General features: G+C 39.5%; 1 protein-coding gene across 3 annotated transcripts in view; it reads left to right on the top strand.

The window, feature by feature from the left end:
* Positions 1-14,173, top strand: part of IPO11 (importin 11) — a 241,267-nt gene that overhangs the window by 86,366 nt on the left and 140,728 nt on the right. For all 3 annotated transcript variants that reach the window (XM_006134432.5, XM_006134434.5, XM_006134433.5), the window contains exons 17-20: positions 393-426; positions 621-661; positions 2,314-2,430; positions 7,892-8,005. In XM_006134432.5, coding sequence (XP_006134494.3) covers positions 393-426; positions 621-661; positions 2,314-2,430; positions 7,892-8,005 — 306 coding nt within the window. The remainder of the gene's footprint in view (positions 1-392; positions 427-620; positions 662-2,313; positions 2,431-7,891; positions 8,006-14,173) is intronic.

Below are 14,173 nucleotides of genomic sequence, written 5' to 3'. Positions count from 1 at the left end.
GGAACAGCTGAGTAGGTCCTACAGGTAATGTGATTATTGGCAATTTGTAGTAGTTTTTTAAATCCTGAGAAATTTTAATTTATTCAAAAACTTTTCCTTATAAACAATACTAGGTGTCTGTACGCTCTGCTCACCAACTCCCCTCTTTGGGGGTAAGAGTGGGCGGGTGGTGATGACATTACTCTTTTGTTCGAGAGAGAGATAAAAACCCTAAGAAAATAAAGAAGTATGTCAGTGTTAAATTAATTAAATTTTGTCCCTAGAAATGTGTAGAGTACATATGAATACTTAACAATTTCACATCTGAAAATCTTACACTAATTTCTGTGAGATAATCAAAGTAATATTTAATAAGGGTAATATCATGCCAGTTCCTGATTTTTGTCTTTCAGGTTCGCATTGAAACAGCCACAACTCTGAAGTTAAATATCCTTTTTATCAACTAAAATTTTCTCTTTTATCAGCTCTTTATTCAAACTACTGGAAATTAATGGGTTTTGATAATTAATAATTCTCACTTCAGCAATTGTGTTGTCTGGCTAGCAGTTGAATATCAGATTGAGTGAAAGATACTGTGACAATGTTGTTCAATCTTCAGTATTTCTTTAACTATTGTTCACCTGTAGATGACTTTGAGTTTAGAACTGACCAGTTTTTACCGGTAAGGGCATTTATGTGTGTGTAAGTACTTGTGTGGGTGGAGAAAAAGAGGGAAAGAAATTATTCCTGTTTGGTTTTAAAATAAACTGTTCAATAATTGCTGTGTTGATTTAATTTTGATAAGAAAAAAGTTACTGTTTTGTTGCACAGAGGCTTTGCTATTGAACAATTAAGGTTGCCACAAACGTACCTTATCTGACACAAAATCAAGGGAAAAACCTCCTGACAATTGGTGAATAAAAAAAATCAATAATTTTTAAAAAATAATTGAATAAATTTGATTTTTTTAAATTTAAATTGGATTGTTTGAAAGGCTGGTACACAATGAGGGAGACTCTGAGCGAGCTGGGAATCAGCTGTCCCAGCTTGTGCTGTGTCCCCCCTGCTGTGCTTTAGTCTTTTAGCTCTTAATACATTTAAAAAGAAGAAGCGCGTCTGGGACTAGGTGTGAGCTGGGAATCAGCTAATTCCTGGCTCATGCCCAGTCCCCACTACCTGCCTGCCTCCTGTGGAGATGGTGCTGGGGGGAGTAAGCTTTTAAGCCAGCATCCCCGCCCCCCCAGCACCAGCTCCTGCTCCCCCTGCCTTGCTGTCTCTGATAGAAGCAGAAGGGGGGGGAGCAACTAGTCAAGGGACTAGTCGACTATCTGATAAGCTTTTGCTTATCCATGGGAGCCAGTATGTGTGGGGGAGTTGGCTTGAAAGCTGGCTCCCCATGCATATCTGCTCCAGCCTGTCCCCCTCTGATCGAGAGGCAGCAGCACAGCAGGTGAGGGGGGCAGGCTGGAGCAGAGGTGTGGGGAGCCTGCTTAAAGCAAGCACCGGCTCCTGCTCCTTCCCTCCTATTGCTGCCTCTGATACAGAGGTAGCGGGGGTGGGGGTTCATGTAGTTGATAGGATTAAGCAATAAGCCTGGGCTTATCCATTTATCACTTACTCAACTATACGCTAACATCCCTACCACCCACTGGAATAGAGGCTCGGTATCGGGGGAGAGGATAGTACACACAGACCTTTTTTGGGAGGAGGCAGGTGGATTGCTGTGATTCTTATCTTTTAGTGGTTAGCATAGCATAATTGGAGGAGGGTCCTTGCAGTATTGCTCACTAAGGTTTGGCCCAGCTGTCCCTTTTGACATGACTGAGGGGCTGCGTGCGAGCCATGATGACCAGGTGCTTCGCAGCAGCCACCCCTGCTCTCCCTCCCCTATAGAGTACTGCTGAGGTTTGGCTCCTGCTGTACTCAGCAGTTGCCTCATTTGCTTCTAGATAAAGTGGCCTCTGCATATTATTCCCTATAGAGGTGCTGATAAATTCTAAAAATAGGAAACTAAACTAGAAATAATTTTAGTGAATTTAAACCTGAGATCATAGCTTATTGAAACTGGTCCCATGTTTGATTTGTTATTCAAGTGTAGTACATGTTAGGTACTGAAATTTTCTATAGTTAAATTTAGTATTTATGGATGGTCAACGTGTGTTTGCTATTTTTCAAAATGCAATACCAGTATGTTACAGAACTTAACACACTGAAAGTTCATGAGAAATTTGAGGCCAGTGCTATAAGCAGATAGAAATCTAAACCAGCAGTTTTCTTATTTGTATTCTTGACAATCTAACTAATTCATAATTTACTCATTTATTTTTATTGTAGTATCTGGAATTCATGTTCACGCTACTCTTTCAGCTGCTTCAGGAAGTCACAGAATGTGACACAAAGATGCATGTTCTTCATGTTCTTTCTTGTGTGATTGAAAGAGTCAATATACAGGTAATTGTAACAGACTGTAATATAAAATGTGAAGCCCAGTATATATGTCCATTTTTATAAGAGCAAAGAAGGCCTTTTTAAAATTTATTACTGTTCCGTTATATGAAAATGGTATAAGAGATTGCCACATTCATGAATATATCTACTATATATTTGAGAGGTTCTGTATGTCTGTCTGTCCAAGAACTCCTCCTAACCAGTAAGAGCTAGGACAACCATTATCAAAATAGTGAGAGAACGCATACAAAATATGTAATAAATAAGGCAAAATTTACAATTTTCATGCTTTGTTGAGCATACTATGGTAAAGAAAAAATTAGTTATGTGAAATGATTACTTTACAAGAAGTTATCCTTTTATGGTAGTTTTTACTGGCCTTCAGTAGGACCCAGGAGTGTAGCCTGGTGGCCGCATGATTCCATCTTGCAGCCACCCTGCCTCTTCGCTCGACCGCCCCACATCATACCTTCCCTGTATAATCCAGGCCCTCCACTGCCACCAGAACAGAGCCTCACAGCTGGCAGCAGCAGAGAGGCTTTAGGAGCGTCCTTTCTGATCACCTCAGTAGGTCCATCTTGTCTCATTATGATTGGTCCCTCCATCCGAAAGTTGTCAGCAAAATCTTCCATCAGTGGGGAACTCCGCAGGGGGACCTGTTGGTGTCCAGGCAGAACAGGAAGGGCTACATTTGGAGTATGGATAAAGGTTCCTTTTCCTATTCCTTCCTCATTCCATGAGCAGGGATACTCACATATGCCTTTTTACCAGTGCCATTAACCGAACAGGGTCCTGTTGAAGATCAAGCAAGACAATGCTCATGTCATCCTTGGCAGCTGGCAGCACTAGATTTGCATGCTGTTGGACCTGTCAACAACTGACCCCTTCTTGCTGCCTCTGTGACTGGATCTGTAGATCCTTGTGTGGATATAAAATTTGTATGTACATCTGTATGTACAAAAATGAGCTGTGAATATCCACAGTGACATCCACAGATCTGGATACCTGCAGCTATAAAGCGGCTATCTGCAAACTTGCATAGTTCTAAACACAAAATTTGTATCTGTATCCACATGCCTAGCTGAAAAAATGTGCTACGAATATCCACATACATGGAAGCCGGTCTCTATGGATCTGCTATTATGGAACCATTGCAATTTGCTGCACCCAAAACTAATGGCTTTCCACCAGATGTCATGAATGGTGGTCGTTTCATGGTTGACGGAGGATGAAAGAGTGTGTTCATATCATGTTCAGCACATATTGTGTGGCAGGCGAAAACCCTCAACCAGGAAAATCTACTTAGCGAAGTGAAACAGTTTTAAGTAGTTCCCTCCTGGGGTCCCGTCGCGGCGGGCAGCCAACAGGCTGACAGATGCCCCAGAGTTTATAGGAAGAGCTTATTACATCTCAGATTTTAACTGCTAGGATACAGGATCCCTTCGCAGCGGGCAGTCTAGGGAAGGTGAGAGATGCCCCTACGGATCTGTCCCCTGGAAGTGACATGATCCAAATGCCCAGCTCTTCCTATATCTGTCCCTTATGACTGGCTTAAGTTCTTTTAAATTGTGCTTAGTTCTGTTATAGCAACTGAAGGAGTCAGGGTAAAGCTTAAACAGTTACAGGTTTATTAAAGATGCTTATAAATCATATGGTTACAATGGCTGTTGCTCTATTTCTTAACTGCTAGCAAATATAGATCTTAAAAATGGTTACAAAGGAAAAATAAAGATAGAAAATAGAAATAATGGTACCAAGTGACACGTTAATCTTTAGAGAGCTCGAAGTCTATGTGTACACTTAAGACAAAGGACCACATCCAGGTACAATTTTTACCCCTTTCTGTGCCTCTCGACTCCAGCGGGTCAAGCCAGGGCCGGTCCCTGAATTCCTAGGAAAGACGAATACGAGGTGAGCGTCCCCGTGGAACCTCGGGAATCAAACACCTAACCCTAACAGCAGATAGATGGTAGATTGACACTCAGAGTAAGTGTGTTGCTGGACCCATCTTTATACCCATAGGGACCCGTATCCTCTTTCTTATCTAAGATGCCAAATTGTGTTAGTTTGTCTTTGTGACGCCAGTTCTTACAAGCAAGTTTCAACTTAATTTACACTAGCAAGAGAGAGAACTAAATTGTGAGTACTGGACATTTTTTTTTTACTGGGCAAGAGATTCCTCCCCCCCCACGGACGGCTGTGCGTTTGTATCAATATGGGTTTCAATCAAGGGCACTCCTCTGCAGCCTCCTGGTCAGCAATTGGCTTATCTCTGTTTACAGCCATTCAGGGTCACAGTATCCTGCATATCCGGGCCTTCTGTTCAAGGCTTACTGCTCTGTGTGCCCTGCATGCTCCAGGCAAGCAAAAATGGATGTTATAGGGGGGTTCTGTCTGGCTACAAATCTGGGAAGTGATTTGTAATTCTTGTTCTCAAAGCTGCCTACTTCCATGCAGCAGTGCATCCCTCTCAAAAAAAGATTTCTGAATTTCACATTTGGTCACAGTCACATACTACACCAAAATCTTCAGGACATTCTTCAGCTCTAAAAAATATGGCAGTCATAGGTGCCCACCTTTATTATCTAGGAATAAGTCTTTCCTTATCTTGATGACTGTCTCACAGAGAGCTGGTCTTACCAGGAGGTTCTGTAGGCAGTTAATAATTTAGGTCTACAAATAAATTTAGAGAAATGGGTCTTGGTTTCCACATACATGCTTTTTATAGGAGTGTTTCTTGGTTCAATGATAGATAGGGTTATCTCCCTTCCAACAAGTTCTTCTCTTTGAAGAACCTTATCCCACAAATGCTGCTCCTTCCTCAGTTTCCAGCAAGGACATGCCTGCAATTTTAGGATAATGTGACATCTTAGTTTTTATAAGCCAAATTGTCACTTTGATGTATGTAGAAGTGGCTCCAGACAGCTTATGTAGCTAACAAACAGGTCTGAAGAAATAGTGGTTTGTACACAGTGGTGTCCTGCAATCACTCACCTTGTGGAAGGATCTTTCCAAAGTTTGTGCTGGAAACTCATTAATGTGGATCGAGTCATGATAGCATTATGGTCATAACATTAGACACCGCCCTCTTGGAATGGGGAGACATTTAGGTGCTCACACTGCCCAAGGAAAATGGTCACAAGAAGAATGCTGACATATCAATCTGCTGGAGTTAAGGGCAGTCAGAAATATCTATCTCCTATTTTTCCTTTAATCAGAAAAAAGTCAATAAATGTCATAAGAGGCAACATAGTTTGTATGTATTATATCAATCTCATTAGATAGGAGTACATTCTTCCTCTCTGCACTGAAGTAATAAAGCTGTGGAATCAGTGCATGACCAACCAATAGTCATTTTGGCATCTTACTTCCTGGGTATACAAAATTCCATGGCAGACAACCTCAACAGATATTTTCCCCCTAAATTATGACTATTTGGAGTTGGACTTTCAAGATGTCCGTCTTTTTGCAACTTCAACCAATACAAAATATAGAAATTTCTATTCCAGAGGAGGATTTGATCCCTAGACTGTAGGAGGTGCCTTTTTACATGGAGAAAGGGTCTATTTATGCATATCCACTTACTCCAGGGCTCTTAAAGGATCTCAACAAGGTTGAGCAGACTGAATGAAGGTTATTTTGACTGCACCGACTCAACCAAAATGGTAAAATGATCTTGGATTTCTTATCTCATCAGACTCCCCTCACCCTTCATGGTAGCTTTTGATCAGTTATCGATTGTTCTCTCAGAATGTGATTTGAACACTTCACTCCATTCTGAACGTTCTGTAACTCCAAATATGGCTCCTCAGTTTTTTGGGGATGAGATAAGAAAGAGTCCTGTTCACTGGGAGTACAACATGTTGTGTTAAATAGCAGGAGGGAAACTGAGAGACACTTATCATCTCCATTTCTGAAGATATCATCTTTGATGTAACTGCCATCATCCTATTGGAATTTAGTCTATCAAGGTTCACTTAATGACAGTAATAGCTTTTCACTTGCTAGTAGAAGTTTCCTAGTGTCTGCCCAGCTGATCACAGTGAGATTCCTGAAAGACCTTACGAATCTTTTTCTGCAGATTAGAGATGCTAATCTACTTTGAGATCTCACCTTGGGTACATCTAAACTACATCGCTTTTTCGATAAAGGGATGAAGTTAGACGTATTGAAATTGTAAATGAAGCTGGGATTTGAATTTTCCACGTTTCATTTATATAATGGCAGCCGCGGCTTTTTTTCGAAAAGCGGCTTTTTTGGGGAGGGAAGCTGTGGCCACCATTATGTAAATGAAGCATGACAAATTCAAATCCCAGCTTCATTTACAATTTCAATAGGTCTAATTTACATCCCTTTATCAAAAAAGGGATGTAGTTAAATGTACCTCTTGTTCTTAACCATCTCATGAAACAACCTTTTGAGCAACTTTGCTCTTTGCTACATTTTTCTGAAGACAGACTTTTTGTTGGGTATCACCTCTTCATGAAGGGTTGGGGATATTGGTGCTGTAATGGTGACCCTCCATTGACTATGTTCAAGAAAAATGGCATCTTTCCAGTTCCATCCAAAAATTTTACCTAAGGTTTTTTCTGTGTTTCATATTAACTTGGGATGTAAATGGGTAACTACTTACACATTATCTGCGAGCAGCCCTCAGCCCATGGTCCATTAGGCCCCCTCTCCCCACTGCCTCTTCCATGCCCCTTCTGGCTTCCCCCCGTCACGTGAACCTGCCAACTCCCAACCTGTGCCTGCCCCTGTATAATTAGTTAACTGGTTAAAGTTATTGTTTAACCGGTTAACTAATTACATGGGATTTTACATCTCTGATACTAACCATAATACTCACCTTCCAGTTTTCTTTCTTTTCCTTTTCCTCTTTCCTTTTCCCCTTTCCTTCTCTCCTTTTTCTTTTCCTTTTCTATCTGTCTCTGTCTGTCTGTCTCTCTCGCATGTCCTCTCCCTCTCTTCCTCCCTCCCTAGGTGTTTACTTGGGCAGAACCAAATCACTAAGCAAATTTCTTAGACTTATTGGGTATGTCTAGATGGCATCCCTCTGTCGGCAGAGGGATGCAGATTAAGCAGGTCGACATTGCAAATGAGGCAGGGATTTAAATATCCCACCCCTAATTTGCATAAAAATGGCTGCCGCGTTTTGCCGACTCAGCACTTTGCCAGCAAAAAGCGGCAGTCTAGAGGGGGATCTGACGAGACAGAAAGCCTTTTTTGACAGGTCCCTTATGCCTCCTGCAATGCTGGGTATTCTTGTTAAGGAAAAAAAAGAGCAAGTTCAAAACTAAAAAATATATTTAATATTGTAACGAAACCACCTGAACCTAGATTTTGCAACTCAAAGGTAATGTGTGAACATTTTCAAGATTTAACAGCTTTTGTATAGTTTCATGAGTAAGTAAAATATCTTACTCTGTTACAAATATTATCATTTTTAATTTCTTGACTGTAGATACGACCATATGTAGGATGTTTGGTTCAGTATTTACCCCTCCTTTGGAAACAAAGTGAGGAGCACAACATGCTGAGATGTGCCATTCTAACTACTCTAATTCATCTTATTCAGGTAAGGTATCAAAATATTTCTGATATTTTCTCATGTGTGTATATTCTGTGTAATATTTTATTCTGATTAACTTAATATAGAATATAGTTTTATAGAGTATTACTTACCTTTCAGTTATCCTTAAGTGCTTTACAGTAGTGTATTAGAAACATAATGCTATAACTATGTGGGCAAGCATGGCAAGTATCAAACACTCAACAGCTTTGGTTATATAGTTATGGTCATTAAAAGCTGCTTTTATAGAGTTTTGTTGTTTACTTAATTAACTCTTCCTTTTGAAAAATATTGGATGAATATTGGTTAATGAATATTGGTTAAAACCTTTCAGGTATTCATGCAATAATGAAGAATACCTGAAAGGTTTTAACCATTTACTTTTTCTGGCTGTTTCTTCTTTCCTTAATTCAAGATGTTTGGGGTAGATGTCTCTTCTGGCAATTACTGGAGATAGTTCCGTGTTTTTTACAAGGCTCTTGGGCTTGGCCTTATCCCTTCCACTTTTGCATCATATTCTTTTCCTATTGAGGCAGTATCCCTTTAATTACTCCTCATGATTAGCACACAAGATGGAGAGTTCTGGGGCTTGAGACCTGGTCCAAGCTCTTTTACTCTGAAAGCTAAGACGAAGATCAAAATTATTTTCCTTTATATGTGTTTTAATCCATGAGGAAGATGGTAGTCATTCGTGAGGGAGATAAGTTAAGCAAGCTAAACGCACGGACAAAGATCTAATCAAGTAGGAATGGAAAATGAAGAGATTCTGTGCTGGGTCTGAGAAGACAGATTTTCTTGTTATCCTATCATTAGTTTTCTATACAGATCTTCTTCTCTTTTGCCAAATTATAATTAACAATCCATATCTTTGAAATTTCATTAATTTCCACAATTTTCAGCGTCCATCTCCTCTTACTGTGGAGAAACTGAATATAGAACTTTTCACTTTTGGGAACTCCCCACTTTATGATATTCAGTTCTGTGCACACATGTTAATCTTTACCTATTCAATTTCTTCAGGAGTACTCAGCACATTCGTTCTTTCCTTCTTGTTTAATAAATGAAAATGTACTGTTAGTGTCTCTTTTTTCCTTGATGTTTAATATGGTATATTCTTATTTTTGACAAAAGCCAAAAGGCAAGTAAGAAGATAGCTTTTGGAAAATCGCACCTCAGACAACTACATATTTACACAACACTACACCAACCCAAACTGGACCACAGATTTGTTTTAAAATACGTTTTGACCAGCTTTTAGAAAATGAAAGGCATATTACAATACTAATGAGAATGAGGAAAAGCTGTGTATATAATAGTAGAAAGTGTACTCTATGTTCATCTGCAGTATGTAATAATATAGAATTATGATATGAATGGAGATTGCCTATCTCCTAGAATTGGAAGGGACCTTGAAAGATCATCGAGTCCAGTCCCCTGCCTTCACAGCAGGACCAAGTATCATCCCTGACAGATTTTTTCCCCAAATCCCTAAATGGCCTCCTCAAGGATTGAACTCACAACTCAAGGTTTGAAAGGGAGTCTAGCGTTTCCTGTAAACTTAAGTTTCATAGGAATTATGAGAGTAGCCATATTCCCTGGGATTCTTCCCCTTGCGCCCCAGCTTTCTACCGGTTTTATGTTCCTGTGTGGCCATACCAGAATCCTTGGTTTCTTTATAATGGGTATCCTCCTCATGTACCACCTCATAATGAGACTTCTACTTAGAAACACATAACAGTGCAATGTCAGAATCCCCTCATGATCTTCAGCCTGCAGAGGAAGTCTGAGGAGGAGGAACAGCTTCAAGTAGGGACATTACATCCAGTTGGATATATTGTCTTTGTCTCCAGAGGAGACAGTAATCTGTTTGGCGTATTCTTATCTGGATGCCTATAAAAGTTTTCATGATTTACTGGGAAGGGTTGCTGAGATTAACAGCCATATGGGGTTAGGCCAATGATCCATTGGCTTAGTGCCTTTCCACTGACAGTGGTCAGTGCCAGATTCTTCTGAGGGAATGAACAGAATATGGCTGTTTTGGGTGATCCATGCTCTCTTATACCAGTTGGATATTTAGGGATGTCCAGAATTTGGGGTTATGTCCCTAACCGACTTTGGTTAATAGCCATTGATGGACCTATCCTTCATGAACTTGCCTAATTCCTTTTTTAACCCAGTTATACTTTTTGCCTTCTTAACAGTCCCTGGTAATTCATTCCAAAGATTGACTATGTATTTGTATGAAATAATATTTCTGTTTATTGTTTTATATTTGCTGCCTGTTAATTTCATTGGGTGACCACTGGTTCTTACGTTATGCAAAGGGGTAAATCACATTTTCCTATTTAATTTCTCCATATGATTTATGATTTTATAGATGTCTCCCATTTCCCCTGTTGGTTGTATTTTCTAAGCTGAACTGACCCAAGAACTTTTAATTTCTCCTCAAATGGAAGTTCTTCCATTCCAACTAATCATTTTTGTTGATCTTCTCTTCAATTCCTCTCTCCCCAATTCTACAAATTTTTTTACATGAGGTGACCAGAATTGTGTGCAGTAGTCAAGGAGTTAGTTTAGTATACCATGGATTTTAATATTTTCTGTCCTATCATATGTCATTCCTAATGGTTTCTAACTTTGTTAGCTTTTTTTGACTGCTACTGCATATTGAGCAAATGTTTTCAGAGAGCTATTCCACGTGAGGAGATGCAGGAGACCCCTCATATGTCATTGCATGTCCGATGTGCTTTGATGCCAAGGAGAGTAACTCTTTAAATTAATGAGCATTTATTGGAACTTGCTAAAAATACATGGCTGACACTAGCAACTATCACATTAAGGTTTTTTTTTAAAGCAGACAAAAGGTACTAAATGCCCTATGTTCCTATGAGATGTATAAAGAGAAAATATTAAGGCTGTGATTTTTTAATATATTATTTTTGTGTAGCAGCTTTGACTTGTTTTCTTTGTTCAGGGTCTTTAAACAGAGAAGTCCTTCCTCCCTCTTGCAGAAGCATCTGTTATTTTTATGTTGAGATGCTGCTTACTACATGAAGCACTTCTTTCATCTAAAGACACATTTTGGTTCTTTCCTGATATTCAAAGATATTTTAGATTTGGCACATCTCCTTGTGTTCATTCTGTGGAAAGACAAAGGAGAAAGCATCTGCTCTAGAAATATACATGCTTTACGAGTTTTCTATCTCATCAGAAGTTTGCTCAGAGGAATCCACTGAGACTTTCCAAGAGATGACTGCTTACCAGATGTCCTAACAAATAAAGCTCTGCACATATCCCCAGGAAGTCAAAGCAGTTAACCCTACTGAAAAAGAAATCAGAAATAAAGGAAGAAAGTTATGAGTTGACATTTTCTTTTCTTCCATATATAACTCCTAAAAAAACAAACAAAACTAACAACATACAGACAAAGAACAAAACTAAATACAGGACTGAATGCGAAAATACAGCATAATTCAAAACCAAAGTGGATCCTGGGGTCTAAAAAGAGTTATTCCAATGATATCTCAACATAATTCAAAATCAGGCAACAAGTCCAGAGTGAAACAAAATAATAGGTTTCAAATACTGTGGTGCTGATGGAGAGCAGCTCTAAAAGTATAATTCTCAGTGATGCAGGAGTAAAGGGCCAGGAGTAGGCTTGAGATCATGTCAGGAGGGTATGCAAATATAGTGTATGGAAAAGTACATAAATTCTTTGGTCATATATTCTGTAAGTAGGATGAGAATGAAAGACACTTGTCATATACATCATAAAGGTTTGGAGTTTTTTTTGTTTTTTGTTCTGTGGGGTTTTTTTTCCATCTACTCTTAATCTGGTTTTAGAAACTTCTAGGTTAAAACAGACATTATAACTAATTGCATTAGAAAATAAATCTAGAAGTGATGCAGTCTTGGCCTCAGTTGAAATCAAAGGGGATTTTGATATTGACTTCAGCTAAGCCAGGATTTCATTTTAAGATTTTTTTTCACCAGATAGAACATATAAAGTGAATAATTATTTGTCTTTCATATAGAAGAATATAAATGAGAGCTCTTCGGTACATTATATTTAAGAGGTTGTTACATTTTATAAAGCATCTTTTTCAGGAAATAACTTCACAATTTTATAACTGTCTTTTAAAAAGCAAATATAATCAAAAAAAATTACATTTGCCTTGCTCAGCTTTTCTAAGGCAACTACTTGGTTTTGTAGTTTAGAATATTAATAGTTGTATTATACATATTTCATATATCTTGAAATTAAAAGAGAATAGATAATGTAAATGTGATGGGTTGGGTCACAGAAATCCCCTTGAGTCTATCACTTGATATACTGAAATGTCAGTGAGCCTGCCTACCTACCTTTTGTGGTGCCCCACCACTCTGTCTTGCTGAGCCAGACCCTCTTGTCTCTTTCAGCATTGATTTACTTTCATTGTTTACTTCTCTGGCCTTATATAGAATTTCCCTAAGATGGGAAACCTTTGTTCAATTCCTCCACATCTCTGTGGAAAAGCACAAAATTCAAGATGGATTCCAGGATCCGGTGGCATGATCACGTGTCCTTGAAGGGGACTCTGAGCCTTTCCTACTGACTGGTTCATAGGATAAACAAACCCATTTATAAAACATTATCTTTATCAATGAGCAATCAAGTTTCTGAAGTACCCTCATTTAGCATGTCTAGATTAGTAAAACAGGTTTATACTTCATATTTCTGACTTTAAATATAGGAATGATACATGCATACAAATAGAATATGCGCATTCAGTAGATTACAAGCTTTCTAAGGATTCCTTGCAAGAACTGTTTTTCATAAAGCATTTTCCAGTTATGCAATTCATCATAAGCATGTTATCATAAAACATAGGGAATGCCCCATCACATGTGAGGAGAATGTATGTTATGTAATTTTACAAATGTAACGAGTATGGGTCAAATACGTGTCTTGGCATGATGTTGTAGTTTTGTCTTCACTGCATTCTTATGTAGCTTTTTAAATTTAAATTTAATTTATAGGGTTTACATTAAACTACAGTGGGTTTAGTTCCTGTTATAGTTTTAGACTCAAGATAGTGAAAATCATCTCTGATGTTTTTCTGAAATTTGGTAATTCCAGGAATACACAAAGATAGCGACCACAATCACAAGTACAAAGTCTAATCACTACACATTTTGTTAAAGCATTAAATAAAGTTACAATTACCCATGCATATATAAATCATACAAAACCTACACAATGATTAAGAATGTAGTCACATTCGCATCCTCAAAGGTATTAGGGCAGTGGTTCTCAACCATAGGTCCAAGACGCTATGGGGCTGCTAAGCAGAGCCAGTGGTAGACTTGCTGAAGCTCTACTGAGACAGAAGCCTGGGGCTGTCCCCCCTGGGACTGAAGCCAAAGCCTGAGCAATACAGCTTCATGAGGACCCTTGTAGCATAGGACCCAAGGCAGTTGGCCTGCTTACTACCCCCTAATATTAGCCCTGAATCTTAAATGCAGAAAACTAGTTGTGGCACAGATGGGCCGTGCAGTTTTTACAGCATGTTTAGGAGGGGCTCAAAAAGGAAAAAAAGGTTGAGAAGCCCCTCTTCTAGGGTCTAATGGATTTCTCAGTAGGTGATCATCAGTATAGGGGTGCTTCCTGCTGGAGCTTCATGTATGTCTCCCCTTGGGGTCTTCCTACTTTTACCAAACCTGGAAATCTCTTTTTATATTATTGATCTGACCTTGCCTAACTCCTTATTCATATTAATGAGGGTTTTAAGCCTCTTTTTCCTTATCTGTACTTCTAATCCCCCTCCCTGACTATTGGGCTGTAATATGATGGTTTCTGGGGGCTTCACCAGGATGGTCAAATCAGGGCAAATTGCTTTGAAACAGGGCTACTTACAGGAAGCTGACCCGGGCCTAGCAGTAGCCTGGCTTTCCCTGGCTGCTGAGAGCAGGGCCATGGCTGGTTTGGCCTGGTGCACTGAGGCCCAGCCTTCCCCAGCTGCCAGGGTCAGGGCCAGGCCTGGCTTGGCATGCCACTGCCTGGCCTTCCCTGGCCACCAGGACCAAGGCCAAGCCCGGCCTGAAATGCCCAGCCTGGCCTTTTTCAGCTGCAGAGCCAGAGCTGGTGTGACCTCACCCAAGAGAGGGGGGGCTAGGATTAGACTGTGGCTATGG

This window comes from Pelodiscus sinensis, chromosome 6 (assembly GCF_052426305.1).
Source record: "Pelodiscus sinensis isolate ZL-2025 chromosome 6, ASM5242630v1, whole genome shotgun sequence".
NCBI lineage: Eukaryota > Metazoa > Chordata > Testudines > Trionychidae > Pelodiscus > Pelodiscus sinensis.
This window is presented reverse-complemented; position numbering and strand designations above follow the sequence as displayed.